At 41.3% G+C, this 18,776-nt stretch overlaps 1 protein-coding gene across 1 annotated transcript; it reads right to left on the reverse strand.

The window, feature by feature from the left end:
- Positions 1-1,174: 1,174 nt before the first annotated feature.
- On the reverse strand, positions 1,175-18,603 carry sgcg (sarcoglycan, gamma). Its single transcript, XM_006799820.3, has 8 exons — positions 18,401-18,603; positions 11,331-11,532; positions 10,771-10,875; positions 7,107-7,194; positions 6,184-6,303; positions 3,847-3,919; positions 3,552-3,675; positions 1,175-2,648 (listed from the first exon to the last, which is right to left on the reverse strand). The coding sequence occupies exons 2-8, from the start codon at positions 11,523-11,525 to the stop codon at positions 2,481-2,483; spliced, it is 873 nt and encodes a 290-aa protein (XP_006799883.1). The 5' UTR covers positions 11,526-11,532; positions 18,401-18,603; the 3' UTR covers positions 1,175-2,480.
- Positions 18,604-18,776: the final 173 nt, after the last annotated feature.

Raw genomic sequence — 18,776 nt, forward strand, 5'->3', positions numbered from 1 at the left:
GTCCAGCTAACTGAGGTCTGTAGTCTGAGATGTAGCGCTTGTTTTTTTGCAGTTTCTCTGAGCATTGCATGGGCTGACCTCTGGGTGAACTTCGTGAGACATCACCTGTTAACTGTCTTGAATGTTTTCCACTTTTAAAGAATCTCTCACTGTAGAATGACGGACTTCATAATGTTTGGAAATGACCGTATACCCATTGGCACACCGATGGGCAGCAAAATTTGCTTTTCTAAAATCTTTCCTCACAATCATGTTAACACACCCGAATTCTCCAGACTAGCAAACAGCCAAAATGTCTGCTATTATAAAGGCGCTTACACTTGTTCATGATCAATTAATGAAGTGCATTCATAACAACACTTGGCCACTACTTAACTTTTCCATTCCTATGGAAGCTAAAAGGGATAATTACTTTTTCACAGGATTGTATATTTATATATGTATTTAAAGTTGAGATACCAAAATTATGATATGTGTATAAGACAATCGTGATGTGGAAATGTGATATGGTGACAGACATGTTTTAAGCACAAATGCTCCTAGTGTCCTACAGTCTTGCATCTGCATTTGCATTAAAACCTCAAAGTTATAAGATTTATAAATATTTTCATAGAATACAGTTACAATGTAGCATGTTTATAAGCTAGCCATAGCTGGTACTAGTAGAACAATTTTTTCTAATGAAGCTGATTTCTGGAGTTATTTGAAGGGTTAAATTTACACTTGCCAAAACAAATTGTTTTTCTACGCTGACATCACATTACTGCAGTTTGAACCATCCTAAAAATAAAGAGCATACAGCTGATGTGGTGACCAGGAGAGCTGACAAGAATAGTATCACCACATGTGGATGTGTGCAAAGGTCATGACCCCGCTGCAGCACACACTGTGTGATCCACTGAATCACAGTGACACTTTAGTTGCTTCTCTTGGGCTGCTGGTGTCAGTCACTGTGGTGTTACTGCAGAGTTTTACCACTAGAGTGCATCACAGAGCCATTAATTAGGCCAGTTATATTAAACTGAGTCCACCAGCATGCAGCTTTTGTGCACATCAGTCTGTCAATGCTTTTCATTTTCTGTTTTTTTCCTTTCTTTCTTAGATTGAATTATAAAACATGAGAACACTTTTTAGAAAAGCAAGCATGTGAAGATTACAGCTGCTGACAGGCAGGTAGAAGAATAGCACAAAGTTTATTCAAAAATAAAACATACACATTGCACACTATTAAAATATCTCAGGACTCCAAATGAACTACTTAAAAAAGACTGACGACAAAAACACAATGGCACGAGGTGTGAAATGTTCTAAAACAGTGATGTACAGACGAACTGGTGCCAAACTCGGTGCGACTATCACTACAACATACGGATACTTTCGACCCATTTATCCTCCAACAGTGTTAAATAAAACAACAAAGGCAAATTTAATCATAAAGGCAATGGTTATACTGAAAGTATGAGATCCAAGTTTTTATTTTCCACATATTTTGTTTTTGCGTTCTTGTTTCTGAGGTCAGCAGTGATGATATATTAGTCCTTTGGCCGTAAGTGAGATTACTGAACAAACAGACCAGCTCAGCTTACCAGCAGGAAATTGCTGCGTAATTACATGCTTACCACATGCCAAACATAAGTGGCTTTAAAAACATGTGGCATGTGATCGCTGCTCTCTGTGTGTCCGACATCAGGACTACACATAAAACAGATTTCATCAATTTTGGTGGAGAGCTGGAGCACTGGCAAAGGAAGAGCCCATGACCTTTTTGTGTGGATTCAGGCCACTTACTTTAAAATTGCAAAATAGTGCACTGGCGTTGGTCTTATCAGAGAGTATGCTCTCCAAGTGCCCTTTGTAGATACACATGTGAAACCTCATTAATATCAAAACCTCATTATCTGAATTTGAGTTTAAAAAAAAAAAAAAGACAAAAAATAAAACAAATATACAGCATCTGTGTTTGTCTCCCTTTAAATAAATACATGCTAAACACCAAAACACAGCATACCAAGGGCTTGGACCAAGAGGAGATTGTATAAAGCAAAACAAATATTTTCAATAACACTCTGGCGCTGTTTCAGGGATTTATTTTTCAAATTTTTAAGCCCTTGATATGCGTCACTTTCATTTATTGCACCACAAGATAATATTGCATAGGATGTAAGCTGTTACCAGCTCCTCGTTGCCCAGCCATGACACTGTGTGTGTAAAAAAATGATCCATAAAGCTCCGATGCAGACAAATTTAGTAGTGAGAGCCAATTTGTTTTGGTTGAATGGTCAGAAGTTCATAAATGCAACTTAAAGAACTCATTTCCTTTATGCCAGCAGGCATTTGTATTTTCACAGGCCTCGATGTGCCACTGGGATCCTGGTAGACCCACTGTGGTATAAAGATTAAAAAAAAACTGTTGTGCTTGTTGGCTCCCAGAAGGTGCCTCTTCTGAGAGATGAAAAATCAATGACCTTGTCAGACTCTATCTAGCAGTCCTGATTATCGCTGCAAGTGGAAGTTCTTCCAGCCTTGGACAGGAAGAGCTTTCCGCTGGGACAGACGCAGACCTCGTAGAGAATCTGAGCATTTCCAGAAACCCCGTCCTCGCTCTTGGGCAGGCGCGGCATGCGCACCGTCTCAGCATCCAGCACCAGCTGTACAGCAGACAGCACGGAGAGCAAGGACGATTAAAGGAGAACAACAAAGATCCAGCGAAAGAGCAAGGAAATATTACTCTGTTTCAGTCCTTTTACGTCATGCACGCACAATAAGACACAGTGTGCAGCGAGCTAAAGAATTATCTATTTAATACTTAACCAGTGCATGACGACATGATGATAATTATTTAAAAAAAGAAAAAAGGTCTGGCAGTAAATCATCTTAAAATGAGAGAACGTGAGCGTTAAAGTTAAGTGCAGATTAACATGCAGTTATCATCCTCACAGCAAGAAAAGAAAGATGAAGAAGTGATGCAGCACACAACTACTCTGTCATATAAATGCGCTGATCAACTGAGAATGAATTCAAAAAAGGTCAAATAAGTGCTCGTGATACAAATGCCTCTAACATGCTTCAGTCAGCTCGCTGAACCACAGCTATTAGTCAGATCCGATTCAGCCACCAATTACCAAAACTCACTCTAAACACTAACATGGAAACAGCAAACCACTACCCACAACAAACCTACGGAGCACAAACAGATGTTTCCAAAGTTCAAAAGAAAGGGTTAGGGTTAGACGAGATTCTCACTGCTTTAGAAAAAGATTTTCTTTAATATGTTACACTATATCCTATTGATAAGAAAGATAAAGAGGCTTTTTAAGTGCCAGCTGTCTGTAAGGTGTTTCTACACAAAAATGTTCAGTAAATGGAAACAGCAGAGTGCCTTTCAAGCTGCACTCGAGCTCCCAGGTGTGACCCGAGAGAGCGTAAAAGCGTAGCGCAGCATGTTTGCTGGAAAAACATGCTCTCTATATTCCCTCTGTGAGCTAAAGGGAAAAGCATGCCTGAAGACGGCTTTGTAGCAATCAGTAGGATGCGAAAAGTGGATTTCGTACCAGCCCTTCTTTAGACTGCAGAATGACATCCATGTTGGAAGCAGCTTCAATGTTGCCAGCCAGAGCTTTCATAAAAACTCCTTTCGGTGCATCCATACTGAGCGAGCGAGTCGGGGACTCCAACCTAAAGAAACATCTCGACTTTAAAAATACCACCATTTTATCCGTTTGCTTGTTTATTTCACCTGAGCAACACTAGTGAGACTGACCCTAAACTTTTACATCTTACAGTTTTGTATTTCTTTAGCAGATTGTTTTGAAAAATCCAATAATACACAAAGTCTGAAACGCTCACCTCAGCTCTTTCAACATTTCTGATCTCAGCTGAGGCACCTCCACTGAATGCTGGAACAGCGCTCCTTCAGGACCTGCAAACAAAGATACACAAACATCAAGATCTGTTACAGCATTTAATAGAGTCCAGGAGCCTGATATGGTCACAACACACACCAAACATTTTTAATAAAACAACATGAGTAGCTTTGCTGACAGTGGCATTAATGGTATGTTGGCCAGTTCACCCCTTTGTCCCAGACTGAAGTATTTTAACACTGCACTCACCTGCCACTTCATTAAGCACCCCTGTTCAACTGCTTGTTAATGCAAACATCTAATCAGCCAATCACATGGCAGCAACTCAGCATATTTAGACATGTAGGCATGCTCGAGATGACCTGCTGAAGTTCAAACTGAGCACCAGAATGGGGAAGAAAGGTGATTTGAATTATTTTGAATGTAGACTGACTGTAGCTGTCAGACGGGTTGCTCTGGGAATTTCACAAACTGCTGATCTACTGGGATTTTCCCACAAAAGCATCACTAGTGTTTACAGACAAAGGTCTGATAAATATCCGGTGAGCAGCAGATTTCTAGCTGAAAATGCCTTTTTGATGCCAGAGGTCAGAGGAGATGGTCTGACTGCTCCAAGCTGATAGGAAGGCAACAGTAACTCATTACTCATTACAACCAAGGTATGTAGGAAACTACCTTTCCTGACTCCTGTCAGCTAAGAACAGGAAAATGAGGTCTAAATTCACATCAAAATGGGACAAGAGAAGGTCTGATTCTGCTCCAATATTCAGATTATGGGGTGAGAATTTCAATTAAATTGAATTTACTTCAATTCAATTTTATTTTTATAGTCCCGAATCACCAGAACAGTTGCCTCAAGGCACTTTCTATTTTTAGGTAAAGACCTTACAGTAATACAGAGAAAACAGACAAAACCCCCCAAAATCATATGACCCCTCATGAGCAAGTGCTTTGGTAACAGTGGGAAGGAAAAACTTTTCCCTTTTAACAGGAAGGAACCTCCAGCAGAGCCAGGCTCAGGGAGGGGCAGCCATCTCTTGCGACTAGTTGGAGGTGAGAGAAGGAAGATGGGACAAAAGACATGCTGTGAAAGCATAGTTCCAGCCTGTCATGGTTCAGGCTGCTGGTGGTGAGCAATATTTTCTTGGCACACTTTGGATTCCTTAGAGCAACTGAGCATTATTTAACCACAGCCTACCTGAATATTGCAGCTGATCGCGTCCATCCCTTTATAACCGCAGTGTACCCATCCTTGGCTGCTTCCAGTAAGAAAACGCACCATGTCACAAAACTCAAACTGGTTTCTTAAAAATGACAGTGAGTTCAAAGCACTCACATGACCTCCACAGTCATCAGATCTCAGTCCAATAGAGGACCTTTGGGTCTGATTCTGATGACGGATGTGCAGCTGACAAATCTGCAGCAACAGTGTGATGCCGTCATGTCACTGTCAACCAAAATCTCTGAGGTGTCCTTTGAAGAATTAAGCATGCTCTGAAGGTGTACCTAATAAAGTGCCAGGTGAGTGTAACTAAAGTTTTGTAGACGCCACCTGTGCTCAGAGAATGAGGGGCTGCTGACTGTAATCCTCTAATATTTATCTCAAAGCACTGCAGTGCAGTATATATTGTGGATTGCATCGTTGTGTAAACATTGTTTTTTTTTTTTAAAAATAGAGGCGGGCTGTCTGCCTACTTCGACTTCAGAAAAATTCAGGCAATGCTGGAGCAGAGAAGTAAAACTGGATCCAAATGCTGCAACACTTGGAGCCAACTGTGAAAGATGTAAACACTCCACAAACACAGAGAGTACAGAAGCTTTGTTTAGAGGATTCCTGGAAAAACAGCTCCCGCTACCTGCTGCTCTCTGCGGATCAAACTGACCCCGGGCGATACGAAGCTATGGGCTGACACTCTGTTCAACATTAATCAGTCATCACAGCGTGTGGCCAGAGGCACACGTAACCATTAACGCAACACACCGGAGACTAAGATTCAGAATAAAAGCGCAGAAATATCCCATCAACCCTTTGTTCAGTAATATGATAAACTGTACAGTATTGTGCTCTGGTATCTCATTTTTCTGCTCTCTCTGTGCACTTCAAAGATATCCACGCACTGTATGACACGAATGACTGTGAAAATGACGGGGCTGTCTCTGCCCTTGGGTGCTGGATTGTTGAGCGGATATTTGCCATCAAACCAAATTGGTCCTGTTGAGTCTACATCTGTTGTCAGTGTTATTATTTTTTCATTTTTTTTCCACCAACAGGTGTGTGCTACGTCCAAGGAAACACAGCACGTTGCGGCCATTGGTGTACCTGTGACTCGTAGTTTGTCTGGCCCAATCTCAGCCTTGTCGCCATCTGCAGTGAACAGCATGTTGTCATTGTGCGAGTTAATGAGCAGATTTCGAGTGTGTCCCTGAGCCTCTTTTGGACCTGGAACAACAACAACAACAACACCTGAAGGGGTTTGGCAATAAGACATGAGTAACGTGCAACCATGAAAATCTATCATCATTCTCTTCCTGTGATTCAGTTCGATGTGCTCAGAGACACATTCCCAATTTAGATCAGCGTAGAGGTGGAAAGGGGAGAGACAGCGGCCACCTGCTGATGAGAAACGCACTGATTAAAAATGCGTAACCATATTACTGCTTTGGTCTGACACGTAACTCATCTGAGGTTACTTCACTTTGCCCTTCACTCCATCAGCCCTGAGAGAAGCTGATCTAAAACATGTAGATCACTCAGTGAGATATTTAACCTCTGTCAGGGCTCACAACTGTGAACAGACACGCGGTGTTCCCTAACAAGCATTTCAGTTTTATTCACAGAAGCCCAAGACTATGCAGGCTATGCATCTTGTGGCTTAATGATCAAGGACACATAACGGCACTGTGGAACACAACAATTTGCTGGCCTTTTAATTATGACAAAATCCCCCAACGTGGCAGTCGGTGAGCCATAAAGAGACGCACAAATATGATCCTCCACCGGCCTCAGGCCCTCGCGTGTAATACAGAACGATCCAGAAGCAATGGATGGAGAAAAGGAATGCTGAATTTAATGGATTTTAAATGGAAATCTAAGAGATTATGAATTGAAATATGGCCTCTTGTCTCTGCTAATGCTGGATGAGAAATCCCTGCAGTGCACCAGTGTCTTTACTGTCACTCTCAGTGTCACTCATCAGTGGGATGTGATGTGTGTGTGCCGCATGTTTCTGTGTGTCCTCTCACCCACAGATATCCTCTCTATAACGTCACCATTTTCATTGCGGGCGTTGAGGGAAACATTTTCCGATGAGTGTAATAGAAGTGAAGAGTCCTGTGGAGATGAAGAAATATTGCCTTATTAACAGCCTGTGGAAATAACATCAATCTGCAACAGTAAAATGATAAAAATTAGAATATTTGCATGTATGAACTTGGACAAAGAGGTTTTATGGGAGGTTTTTAGGCACGCTGGCTCTGCAGGTAGCACTCGTTCACTGGTCACACCCTTTAGTCCACACTAACTAATGGATTGTAAAAGCGTTCATGATTCCCCGAGGATAACTCCTACTGACTTTCATTGCCTGACTCTAACGCTACCATGAGATTGATAATGTGAGGTTTATTAGGCTATCAAACAGCTCTGCAAAACTGGCATCCATAAAAAAACAGGACATTTATTTGAATAGTGCCCATTAAAATCAGCATTACAAAACTGCTTTACAAAAACATAATACACACAAAAAAATACAAAAAAGTCAAAGTTATCAGAAGATTTAAAACCAAAGTATTGCACTCTAGAGATAAGCTAGTGCATTGTCAAGAGTGAAATACAATACAAATTTAAAAATTAAACATTATAAGAATATTTTATTTAAAAAAATAAATAAAATTAGTAAAGCTTAACACTTGCAAAATAAAAGTCAGACTTGCTCAGGCAGGTTTTTCCACAGCAGAGGAGCCCAAACAACAAATGCTCAGTCACCTTCAGTTTTTAAGCATGAGGTGGGAACAGTTGGCAGGTTCCTGCCTCAGGATCTCAGGCTGCTCACTGGTTCCAGTCTATTCCAGCATCTCTTCTGGAGCCAGGTCATGAAGGGCACTCACTCCTGACACCCTCTGTCCTAACGTGGTGACATTACGTTTTGGCTTTTCTGCACTTTGTATTTCACTTCGGTCAATAAAGCATTTTAACTTTGTGGTGGTGACTTTATTTCGCTATGCTGTAAAATAAACAGCATGAGGATCATGAGGGCATGCTATGAGGTTTATCTGTCAGAGGTCCAAAGTAACGTGATATTTACAATCCTCATATATCATTCCTTATATGCCTATATGTTCTCAATACAAAGGCTGACAATAAGAAACACAGTTTTAAATAGCATTATTATTGCTTTGACCTTCAGATCAATCAAGAATCAAGGAGAGGTCGGAGGTCAAATCTGTATATTGCAATCATATTATATTAGATTATTTTCTATATGTTGGCAATACACACAAGACTTGTGAGAATCAGTTTCTAAGATATGGCTAGGCTTTTTGTCAATTTTCTACCAATAAATCATAAAGTTCACCTTGATGACCTCAGGGGATATAAGCGAAATTTGAATGGATTGTTAGCATGACCCCTCGCTACACCCCTACACAGTTTTTATCAGAATTCATTTAAAACGTTGAGCTATAGTGTTTACAGACAGAAAGAATGACATGCAGGCACAGGAACACTGCCAAAAACATAACCTCCGTGGCAAAGTTAAGAACAGTAAGAATAATAGAGAGTATGCGGCTAAAACTCAATATCAGTTGTATTCTAGCACTCCTCCAATGCAGACAGGAGGGCTGGATTAGCTTGCTGGTATATTTCTCAAACATTAGGTTTGCATCAATAGCAAACACAGATTTCAGCCTATTTAATTTTGGAAGGACAAAGAACTGGATAACAGGATTTTTTAAATGTTTAAATGTATTACACTTTTATTTTATTTAAAATGTTCATTTTAGAAGATTTTCAGATATTCATTTTGGTTAGATGGTCTTAACTGCCTTAGAGATAGGGTGAGAAGTGCGGCCATCTGGGAGGGGCTCAGAGTAGAGCCGTTGCTCCTCCACATCGAAAGGAGCCAGCTGAGGTGGTTCGGGCATCTGACAAGGATGCCCCCTAGGGTTGGTGTTCCGGGCATGTCCCACCGGGAGGAGGCCCCGGGGCAGACCCAGGACATGCTGGAGAGATTATATCTCTTGGCTGGCCTGGGAACGCCTTGGTGTTCCCCCGGATAAGCTGGAGGAGCTGGCTGGGGAGAGGGAGGTCTGGGCTTCTCTGCTTAGGCTGCTGCCCCCGCGACCCGGCCCCGGATAAAGCGGATGAAGATGGATGGATGGATGGATGGTCTTAACTGGGAGATAACACTGAATGTTGCTGAAAGAGCAGTATGATAACATGTTTCTGTACAATGTGGCCAAAAGGCAGGACATACTGATAGGTCCTAGTATAGAACCCTGTGGGACTCCACATGTGGTCAGAGGAGGTGGTCACCAACAGAAACTGTGTTACATGGCTGCCCCACCAGTGTTGGAGCTTTTCATAACACATTCCCATAAACTTCTGCACATGATTCTATTCCTGTGAGCAAGCTAGCATGCTAACAACAGCATTTAGCCCAAAGCACCACAAAGTAGCTAGCATGGCGGTAAACTCAAGAAACTTTTTCTGATTTTTCTGATTAACAGCTTTTTATTGTATCTTAGCTACGTATTAAGATCATAACAAATATTAATACTGCCATTTATTTTGTTTTTAGTTGATCAAAATGTTTCCTCTCAATCATTTATCTGCTAACACATTAGCATTTACAGCTGTCGACTTGGATTATTCTACAAACAGTTTACTGATATATTATTGACAATTATTATTATGATTAGGCAGCCATTAGGAGGCACTGAGCATCCTGATGGGGGAGGATATTCACCAGCCAGGCTGAAGCATTACTGACCAGAAAAAGTGCCATGGACTACTGTTTATTAAGGCTGACAAAGAATGCATTATTATCGGGCTATTTATTATTTTACCTAAATATTAGTACAGGATGTGACAGCAAGTAATTAGGTCTGTATAAGAGACATGGCAAACACACACACACACACACACACACACAAATATACACTGTCATAAAATGTTTAAATGAAGAAGCTTAGCAATAAATCTCTTCTGCTCCTTTGTAGCTGAGGGGAAGACGTGCTTCTAAAAATGGTCTAGGAAAGCAAGTTTTCATGTAGAGGGCAGCAGGATGTCTCTCTAAGCACTGAATCATTTTAGAAACCCATAGAACACATTAGAAAATGTGTCCATCCATAAATGAGGAATACATTGCCGTTTTAATGAGGCCCATGAAGCAAGAAAAAAAAATATTGCTGCTATGAGCAAGAAAAGCCATAACATGTAAACAACTGCAGCAAAGTGTTCCCATCTGCTGCTAGCAGGCGGGCCATAAACTACTTTCCACCACAAATATCCCTGAGGTTAATGGAGAGCTCAGCACACCACCACGTGCACTGTGTGCTACTGCCAAATCCAGTTTGTTCTGACACATCTCCTAAAAAAAGTACTGTCAGAAATATGCAGCTCTCTCACTACAGCTGGATAAAAACTGCCTGAGGAATTAGATTTAGACGATAAGATGACGTGCAGTCTCCAAAGATCCAACACACACTCAAGTTTAAGTTTAGTAAACAGTGAGAAATAATGGCCAGGCTGTCAGGCTACTTAACTGAGCAAACAGAGGTTTGAAAATGAATGGGGTAGAAGACGAGAAACGGAGAGAAGGAGAGGGTAGAGGGGGAGAGAGGAGGCTTATCTCAGAAGAATGTGGCGAAGAAGAGCAGGAAAAAAAGTTTGCATTTCTGATTGGCTTACTTCTCTGCTGTGGATCTCCTGAGCATAGAGAGGGAAGAGGAACTCAGACTCGCCATCCTCCAGCTTAACCCCATCTCCATGTACTTGTAGCAGTCCCATCCCTTCCTATGATCAAAATAAAATCAAGAGGTTACATATTTAGACAAAGGCATGCCAAGAAGGTGAGGAATGTGCTTTGGCTTTCCAGCTAACAGCGTTCCCTCTATCACTTAGGTATTTGTCTAAGGTCTCCACCATAGTGTGTACATGTACATGCAAGAGTGTGTGTTGGCTTGCAGCTTTGTTCATAAATCCACAGTTGCCATCTGGAGTTGAGACAGAAAGCTGACAAGTCTCCATGAAATAACAAACACATTTACTCTCCTGTTTAGACAGCCAAGTAGGACTTAATGATGGATAACACTATTGCTGCCTGACATTACAATAATAAGCAGGTAATAGTCAAATGATGGGCTGATCAACAAAAGCTACATACTAAAGATTTAAACATACCATTTGAAAGGAGAAAGGAAAAACAATCCCAACTGAAAACATGGTGTCCAAATGTGAGCTGTGCATACCGTGTTGAACCACATCACCCTGAGGATCCAGATGGTGAGGGCAAAGTTGACCACCAGGATGACAATGAGCAGCAGCACAAACAGGTAGAGACAGCGCTTCCTCCAGCCATAGATGCCAATCTTGTAGAGTTCGTCGGGCACCGACCTGGGCGTGCTGCTGCCCTCGGTGGTGGTGACATACTGTTCCCGCACCATCTGTCGCCTGGCCGCCACAGATGAAGACAGGTACACAGGCAATGGAGTAAAATCAAAGATATTAGTAAAGATATCAAAGATCAATTTGAAATAAATTTGGCAGAGCATAGAGAATTATTAAAACAACCTGTGAACATAATGTTGATAATATCTAGTGAACCTTTTAAGAAAGCAAACAGTGTCCTGTAAAGTTCTATATTTGGTCTTCACCAGCACCCAAAGCACTTATCACAGTCTTTACCTGCTAAATATGTTGTTATCACTCTGTGTCTATCTTGCATTTGGAGCTGGGTAGTTGGTAAAGAGTAAGTTTGAGGGGTTTCTTGGAATAAAAATCCTCCTTTGTGGATCACAAACAATGCTATGATAGAGGTAATATTTGCTTAAAGCAGTAAAGTTTGCTCAAATCCCGAAACTTGCTTTAAATCTTTGACTAAGGGGAACTGTAAAAATTCATTAAAATTCTCTGCGTCTCTGTTTTGCTCTTAATTAAAATAAAGTTAATATAAAAATATTGATTGCAGAAGTGAGCGAACATTGCTCAAAGCATTCTGACAACAGGAGCACCAAGAAAAGCAGCACAAAACAGCTCCCCTCCCCCCAAAAAGAAGAAGAAAAAATAAAAACACTTTCACAAGTTTCGTACACTCAGAGCCTTTTGCTTTCTTCATCACTTCATGCATTTACAAGTGAAATGGTGCTGTCAGGAGCCTTCATCAGAATCACTTTACAAAAGTCTCTAAGCAAATCAAGTGACTAAGAAGCGTCTCGGTGTGCAACTAATTGGTTTTTGCTGTTAATTTAAAGCAGTTTCAAGTCTGCAGCTATAGTAATTAATAACATCCATCCATCCATTTTGTCAACCAGTAATCCAACTGGAGGTCCAGAGGGACAGGTCGGGAGCCGAAGCCTAGCCCAGCGCACACAGAGTGAGAGGCGGGGTTCAGACTCTACTTGTCGTTAGGCTGATGTATAACACATCTATATGTATTTGCTGCACACACTTTCTATTATTTCAAGGAAATGACCAAACATTTATTTTCTTTTGCACTCTTAAAATATAAGATGTTTGTCTTTAATATGTATTTTTCCTTTTTTGCTTTCCTATTAGAGAAGGACCTTTTTCTCAGACCAGGGGTCTCCAACTCCAGGCCTCGAGCGCCGGTGTACTGCAGGTTTTAGATCTCACCCTGGGTCTACACACCTGAATCAAATGATTAGTTCATTAGCAGGCCTCTGCAGAACTTAAAGACATGTTGAGGAGGTAATTTAGCCATTTGAATCAGCTGTGTTGGATGAAGGACACATCTAAAAACTGCAGGACACCGGCCCTCGAGGCCTGGAGTTGTGGACCCCTGATCTACACTAATACAAAAAAGAAAGTTAGAGTTCTTGTGTGTTAAGTTCTTAAGAGTTATATTAATTTTGAATTCTAGTTTTTGTTTATTTGTTAGGCTTTATGGTTGAATGGTCTTTTTTTATCATAGTGGTTTTAATTGTTTCACCTGTGCCTTGTTTTCCCCAGCTGTGTTGCATCTTCCTAATTACCTCGAGTGTATTAAAGCCCATGTTGTGTCCTCACCTTATTTTTTTGTTAAGCTTGCTGGTGCTAGCTAATAAAGCTGCACTTGGAGTATAAGGGTTCCTGCATTTTGGGTCTACTCTCCACCTACCACAAAGCACTTTGACAACATTTTCTGGTACTGCGGTGTGCAGAGGACTTGGAGTTGTATTGGTAACTAACTACGTAATTACAAATGCAACATTTCTATCAGCTCAACAAAAATCAGCAAACACATTTTGTAGCAGAGTGTGTTGCTAGCTAAAGGTCCAACTGCAGTATTTCACAGGAAGAGAAAAGAAAGAGCTAACTCCACTCAGAGATGGAGAATGATAAGAAAGACAGAACAGGAAAGGAAGAAGAGAGGTTAGATTTAAAGGTAAGGACTGCTCACTGGTATGTGATAAACTGTAAATGTAAAGCTTACATGCAAGTCTTCATGTTTTTAAATCAGGTTTTCCGTCTGGTTTTCCGTTTTTTTATTCAAATTGTGAAATGTAATGCAAAACAAACTGAGGTTGACTAACTCTGTTATTTAAAGGCTGCATGAAAATACTCTGCAGGATAAACTGGTTAGTTTGCTGTACTGGGAAGGATTTAAAGTGTGTGTGGCTGGTGCACTGTGGCTGTGGTGCTCATGGTCAGAGTTCAGTTATATATAATTATAAGCTAAGGTGATGGTGCTTAGATTCATTCACAGAATTAAACCTTCATATCAACATTATCCTGTCTGGAAAAAAGACAGCATAAACAGTAGACTATCAGTGTGGAGGATTGACACAAAGGACAACTCATGACCACCTGCTGACATCTTGTCGAATTCAGTTGTGAACATACACAAAGAGCAGCAGGTCACAGCCTATACATTAAGAAAAATCAACAGGAGCACTCAATAGAAATTACACCCTCTACAATGTGGGCAACAGAAAAAAAGAGCTTTATTTTGTTTTCTCTTTGAATTGGGATCTCTTATTCTTAGTTTAAAAAAGGAACTGCTTCTGCACATCGATCTGGAAAAGGGTTATAAAGGCCATGTCTGAACAATATATAGTCCATCATTCTACAGTGAGAGAAAATCTTCACAACTGGAAAACATTCAAGGCAGCTGCCAATCTTCCCAGGAATGAATGTTCCAGCAAATTCAACCCAAGATCAAAAACTGTAATTTCTCAGAGAAACTTCAAGAAATTGAAAAACTATAGTTCAAACTCTACACACCTCAGCATGATAAATGTTCAAGTTCATAAAGATGCAATTAGAAAGATACTGATCAAGTATGGGTTGTTTTGGGAGGGCTGCCAAGGAAATCCTCTTTTCTCCAAAAGGAATAGAGCAGGATGGCTTAAGATTACAAAGTTTCATCTGACGAAACCACAAGACTTCTGCAACAATCCTTTGGACAGAGGAGATCGAAGTGAAGATTTTTGGCCATAATGCACAGCACCAGACTTGGAGAAAACCGAACACAGCATATCTGCACAAACCCCTCATCACAGCTTTCAATCATGGTGCTGGAAGGCTGGTGATGTGGGCTTGTTTTGCATTCCACGGGACCTGAGCACCTTGCAGTCTGTCTGACAGACTCACATCTAAAGCTTTGCCCAAATTGGGTCATGCAACAGGACAATGATCCCAAGCACAGCAAAAAATTCACAGAATGACAGAAAAAAGAATCAAGGTGCTGCAATGATCCAGTCAAAGGCCAAATTTCAACCTGACTGAAATGCTGTGGTGGGACTTTAAGAGAGCTGTGCATAAACAAACCTCAATGAACTGAAGCAATGTTGCAAAGGACTGTGAATCTGCAGGGCCCACAACTCCTATACTGGAAGCCTGAAGTCCTAATCCCTGATCTTACCCAGTAGGTATGAAGAGTTTAGCTTGTGGATGAGGGGACTCGTCCAGGTGTCTTCGCTGCTAACTCTGATAAGAAGAAATCTGGACACAATGATGTGAGGGACTAATAAAGTCATACAGAAAACAATTACTTCAAGTTATTGTGCTAAAGGTGATTCTACAAGCTAATGAATCAATCGGGGTGCTCAGTTTTTCACAGGGCTTCATAGACTCCTGTGAAAACTCTTTTTAACAAGGCTGCATATTATTCCCATGAATGCTACCACACAAAAGAGTTAGAAAATGAATTCAGACACCCAAGAGATGTGAAACCCTCAAATCATTATGCTATTGTTATATACCAGACCATGTTAAAAACATGTTTTATATGGCAATTGGTCTCTTTCTGAATACTGAATTGAAACTTTAGCTTTGCTTCTGTGTGACAAATTCTGCAGCATCCAAGTTCTCAAGGTCTATTTTAATACTTTTCCAGTTTTTATGCTTCACTACATGCATACAATGTACATACAGCACTATGTAACGCCTTGTCTAACAGTCTACAGTATGATTCATGAGCCCAAAGCTCACACACACACACAGAGCTACAGTATGGCTGGCTCTTTGCACCGGTGGAAAACTTGACAGAATTTCCAGCAGTTTTTTAAAAAGGCAAAGGAAAAATGGTATTTATTACAGAGCTGAGGCTGTGTTTTCTGGCTACACAGCAGCAGACTAACAGTGACAAAAAGCAAGTCGATGAAAGTCAGCATATTTCAAACCACAGCCGGTACTATAAGTTATGACAAAACGGTCGTTTTCTGTATTCAGTTCACGTGATAGCCTTCCGAACTGCAGGACTGCAGAACCTGCGAGCGAGCCCCCCAGTCAGCACATTTGGACCATCTGACACAGTGACAAGAGAGAACCTCAGGGGGAGATTTCACAGCGGTTCGAGTACAGCGGAGCCAAAAAGCGCATAGCATGAGAGGGCTGCAGAGAGAGGAGTGGTGTTACTTTCTATTGATTAATCTGCATTAATAACCAGGGGCAGGCTGTGGAGAACGCTGCTTTCATTGAGGAGTGAGCCTGAAGAAAATGCTGTCAGTTAAGGATTATTATGAGTCAATAAAACATGCGAAAGAAGCAGTAACACAAAGAATGAAGATTTCTCTGTGCTACAAACTGCTCTTAATCTTCATCAGATCTTCAGAGCCACCACATTTCAGCTTAATGGGAAAAAAAGTTACCTGAACACAGATGTATCTGGGTTGTCTCAGCTGTGCTTTCTGAACTCGACAGGGCCCAGATGAAAGAAGCCCGGCGATTTACATAAAACACAGATGTTACATCTTACTGTCACAGCAAAAACATTTTCCATCATGTTAAAAGAGCCACTTTTCAAGCCCAAAAGCAATTCTTCCTGACGTTACCAGATGTTCAGCCGAGCACATTATCCTGCTGTAACTCCCCCAGGCCCGAAGATGATGATGATGCAGGCAGGGGAAGATGAGCTGAGCATACAGTGACAAACTGTACAAGCAGAGGAGTTGTGCTGCTGTAAATAATGAAGGTAAACATTGTTCCACCCTCACACCAAGGAGTGATGAATGAAAGCAAACACGCTCTCTGCAAGCGGTCTGAGCTCTCTGAGGTCCAGGAGGACGGGATCACAGACACTGATATTAAAGCAAAACGGGTTGTTCCTTGCTGTGTGCTGTAAACACAGGGAGAGAGCACAAAAGGCTGATGGTATTTCTATGACCACAGGTCCTGTCACATGGCCTGCAAGCCTAGCTGTGATGAATAGCCTTTATTTCACAATAAAACAAAAAAACACTGCCAGCAAAAAGAAGGAAAAATAAGACTTTATAAGGAAAACTTGTGTCAAATACTCATTTTTTTCTCCTATATCACTTCATGTTTATGTATTAATCACAACTGTGAGAATAAATCATCATAATAAATTGAATGTCAGCAATGCAGCAGAGGCACAGCAACTTTTAGCGGTTGTTGGGAGTCCCTCTCTTTGAAGGGAGATCTCCAGCGAGGCTTGAAAAATAAAAAAGGGAGCCAGAACAGCCCGACACTGTTTAATTGACTGATTCCAATATTCCCACACTGTATCTATTAACAGCCTCAGATCCTGGGATCTATTGTGTGTTAACATGTAGATCGGCTCAACTCTTTTATACTTTTTGGGCAAATGAGCAGTGAGAGTGAAAGAGCTCTGGCTCTGTTCATTATCACATTAATGAATTTGATCTAGTTCGGTCTAATTACTTTAAATGAAAGCATTAAGAGACTGTCAGCAGCACGAGGAGAAAGCAGCTTTGAGGCCAGATCTTTAAAGGGCGTCTTCCAGCTTCCAGTTTCTGTGCTTACCACCACCACAGACTTCCATAGCAACCCAAATAAACAGTCCCCGAAGAGCTTCGCTGGAAGGGCCAGGAATGCTCAATTTATGGTCGGAAATTCAATCTGACTTAGAGAGAAAAATACTTTTGTCAGGTCTTTATTTCCTAAGTGTCCTTTTGAGTTCTTCTAAATATAAATGGTCACAAATACTCTACAGTGGAAACAACTACAAAAAATTATAAAGTAGCACAGAGCTCTAATACAATCTTCTGCTCCAGGCAGGTCCATTTATCCTAGGGCATCTTCTCAATTAACCTTAAGCATATGATGCTCACTCCCTGGCTCTGTCTCTGACCTCTGAATCAGAGTTAGAGGGCCGGGTCGGACAGGCTAACTTCTACCTTTCAGTCTGTGGGGTCCGGCTGTAATTGAAAATCCAGGCTCTTCTCTGAGCCGAGGCTTGACCTGACAAAACGTCACAAGTTGCACTAACTTATAAAAGCTCAAAAAGCTTTAATGTGGAGGAAGGACTGCGGAGTAACACCGTTTGTGTGGAGCGAAGGGCGATTAGAAACTGACAACAGTGCTGAGGGTTTCTGCCTGGCTGTGTGTAGTAAGGAGGCTGGCGTCATGCCTCCACTTCGCTGTGATGCCTTAACTTCTATAAATAGGACACAGCATTGTGAACTAAATATAAAAAAAGCACCAGAGGAAATGCACAGAGACACAAACCACCCAGGTACATCTAATGAATATTACAAAGAGACTGGAGGATTTCTCAGAACACACAGAAAACATTAGTGAGTCGCTCTTTTGCACAGTTAGTTTAGCATTTCAGCATTGTTAGCCATGTATGGTTAAAACACAGGGGAACTGGCTGACTGAAAGCTGACTAAAAACACTGTTTTCAAATCCAAAACTGCCTCTGTGAGGACTGAAAAGTAAACTGAGCAAAATGTGAGGAGTACAGAAGGACAAAAACTAAAAAATATGTCCAGTAGGTGAAAGGTTACCTTCATAAAACACTTTAACTTTATACAAAGAGAAGGCTGTAAAAGACACAAAAAATTGATAATAATAACCAAATGGGTAAATGTCGAATTGGGGGCAGAGTACTCACCGATCTGTGTGGAGGCACAGCAGTCCTCTTTCCTATGCAACAGCAAGCAGTGCTCGGGCTGGTACAAGCAGCTTGAGAAGCAGCAGCGCTTGAGCTCCTCACGCGTCTGTCAGCCACTCAACAGCTGCGTGCCATAAATCCAGCTCTGGAAGTGCCCTGAATAATCACCACGAGACGGCGCTCCCACTCGCCTGCATTCCCACTCCGACTCTGAGCTCTGACTCCCTCTGCCTTTTTAGCCGTACAGATATTTGAATATCATCAGAGTATGCGTGAGAGAGAGAGAGAGAGTGTGAGAGACGAGTATTAACGATGAGTGGAAAGCCTCTCTCTCTCTCTCTCTCTCTCACACACACACACACACACACAGAGAACC

The sequence above is a fragment of the Neolamprologus brichardi genome, chromosome 14 (genome assembly GCF_056152115.1).
Source record: "Neolamprologus brichardi isolate AB-2024 chromosome 14, ASM5615211v1, whole genome shotgun sequence".
Classification (NCBI taxonomy): domain Eukaryota; kingdom Metazoa; phylum Chordata; class Actinopteri; order Cichliformes; family Cichlidae; genus Neolamprologus; species Neolamprologus brichardi.

What these genes read in the sequence shown, in the direction of transcription:
- sgcg (XM_006799820.3), bottom strand. Translation starts at nt 11,525, where the DNA reads ATGGTGCGGGAACAGTATGTCACCACCACCGAGGGCAGCAGCACGCCC. An exon ending in GGGTGATGTGGTTCAACACG is followed by an intron (nt 10,876 to 11,330) that starts GTATGCACAGCT and finishes TTTTGATCATAG; the next exon opens with GAAGGGATGGGACTGCTACA. An exon ending in AGACAAACTACGAGTCACAG is followed by an intron (nt 3,920 to 6,183) that starts GTACACCAATGG and finishes CTTTGTTTGCAG; the next exon opens with GTCCTGAAGGAGCGCTGTTC.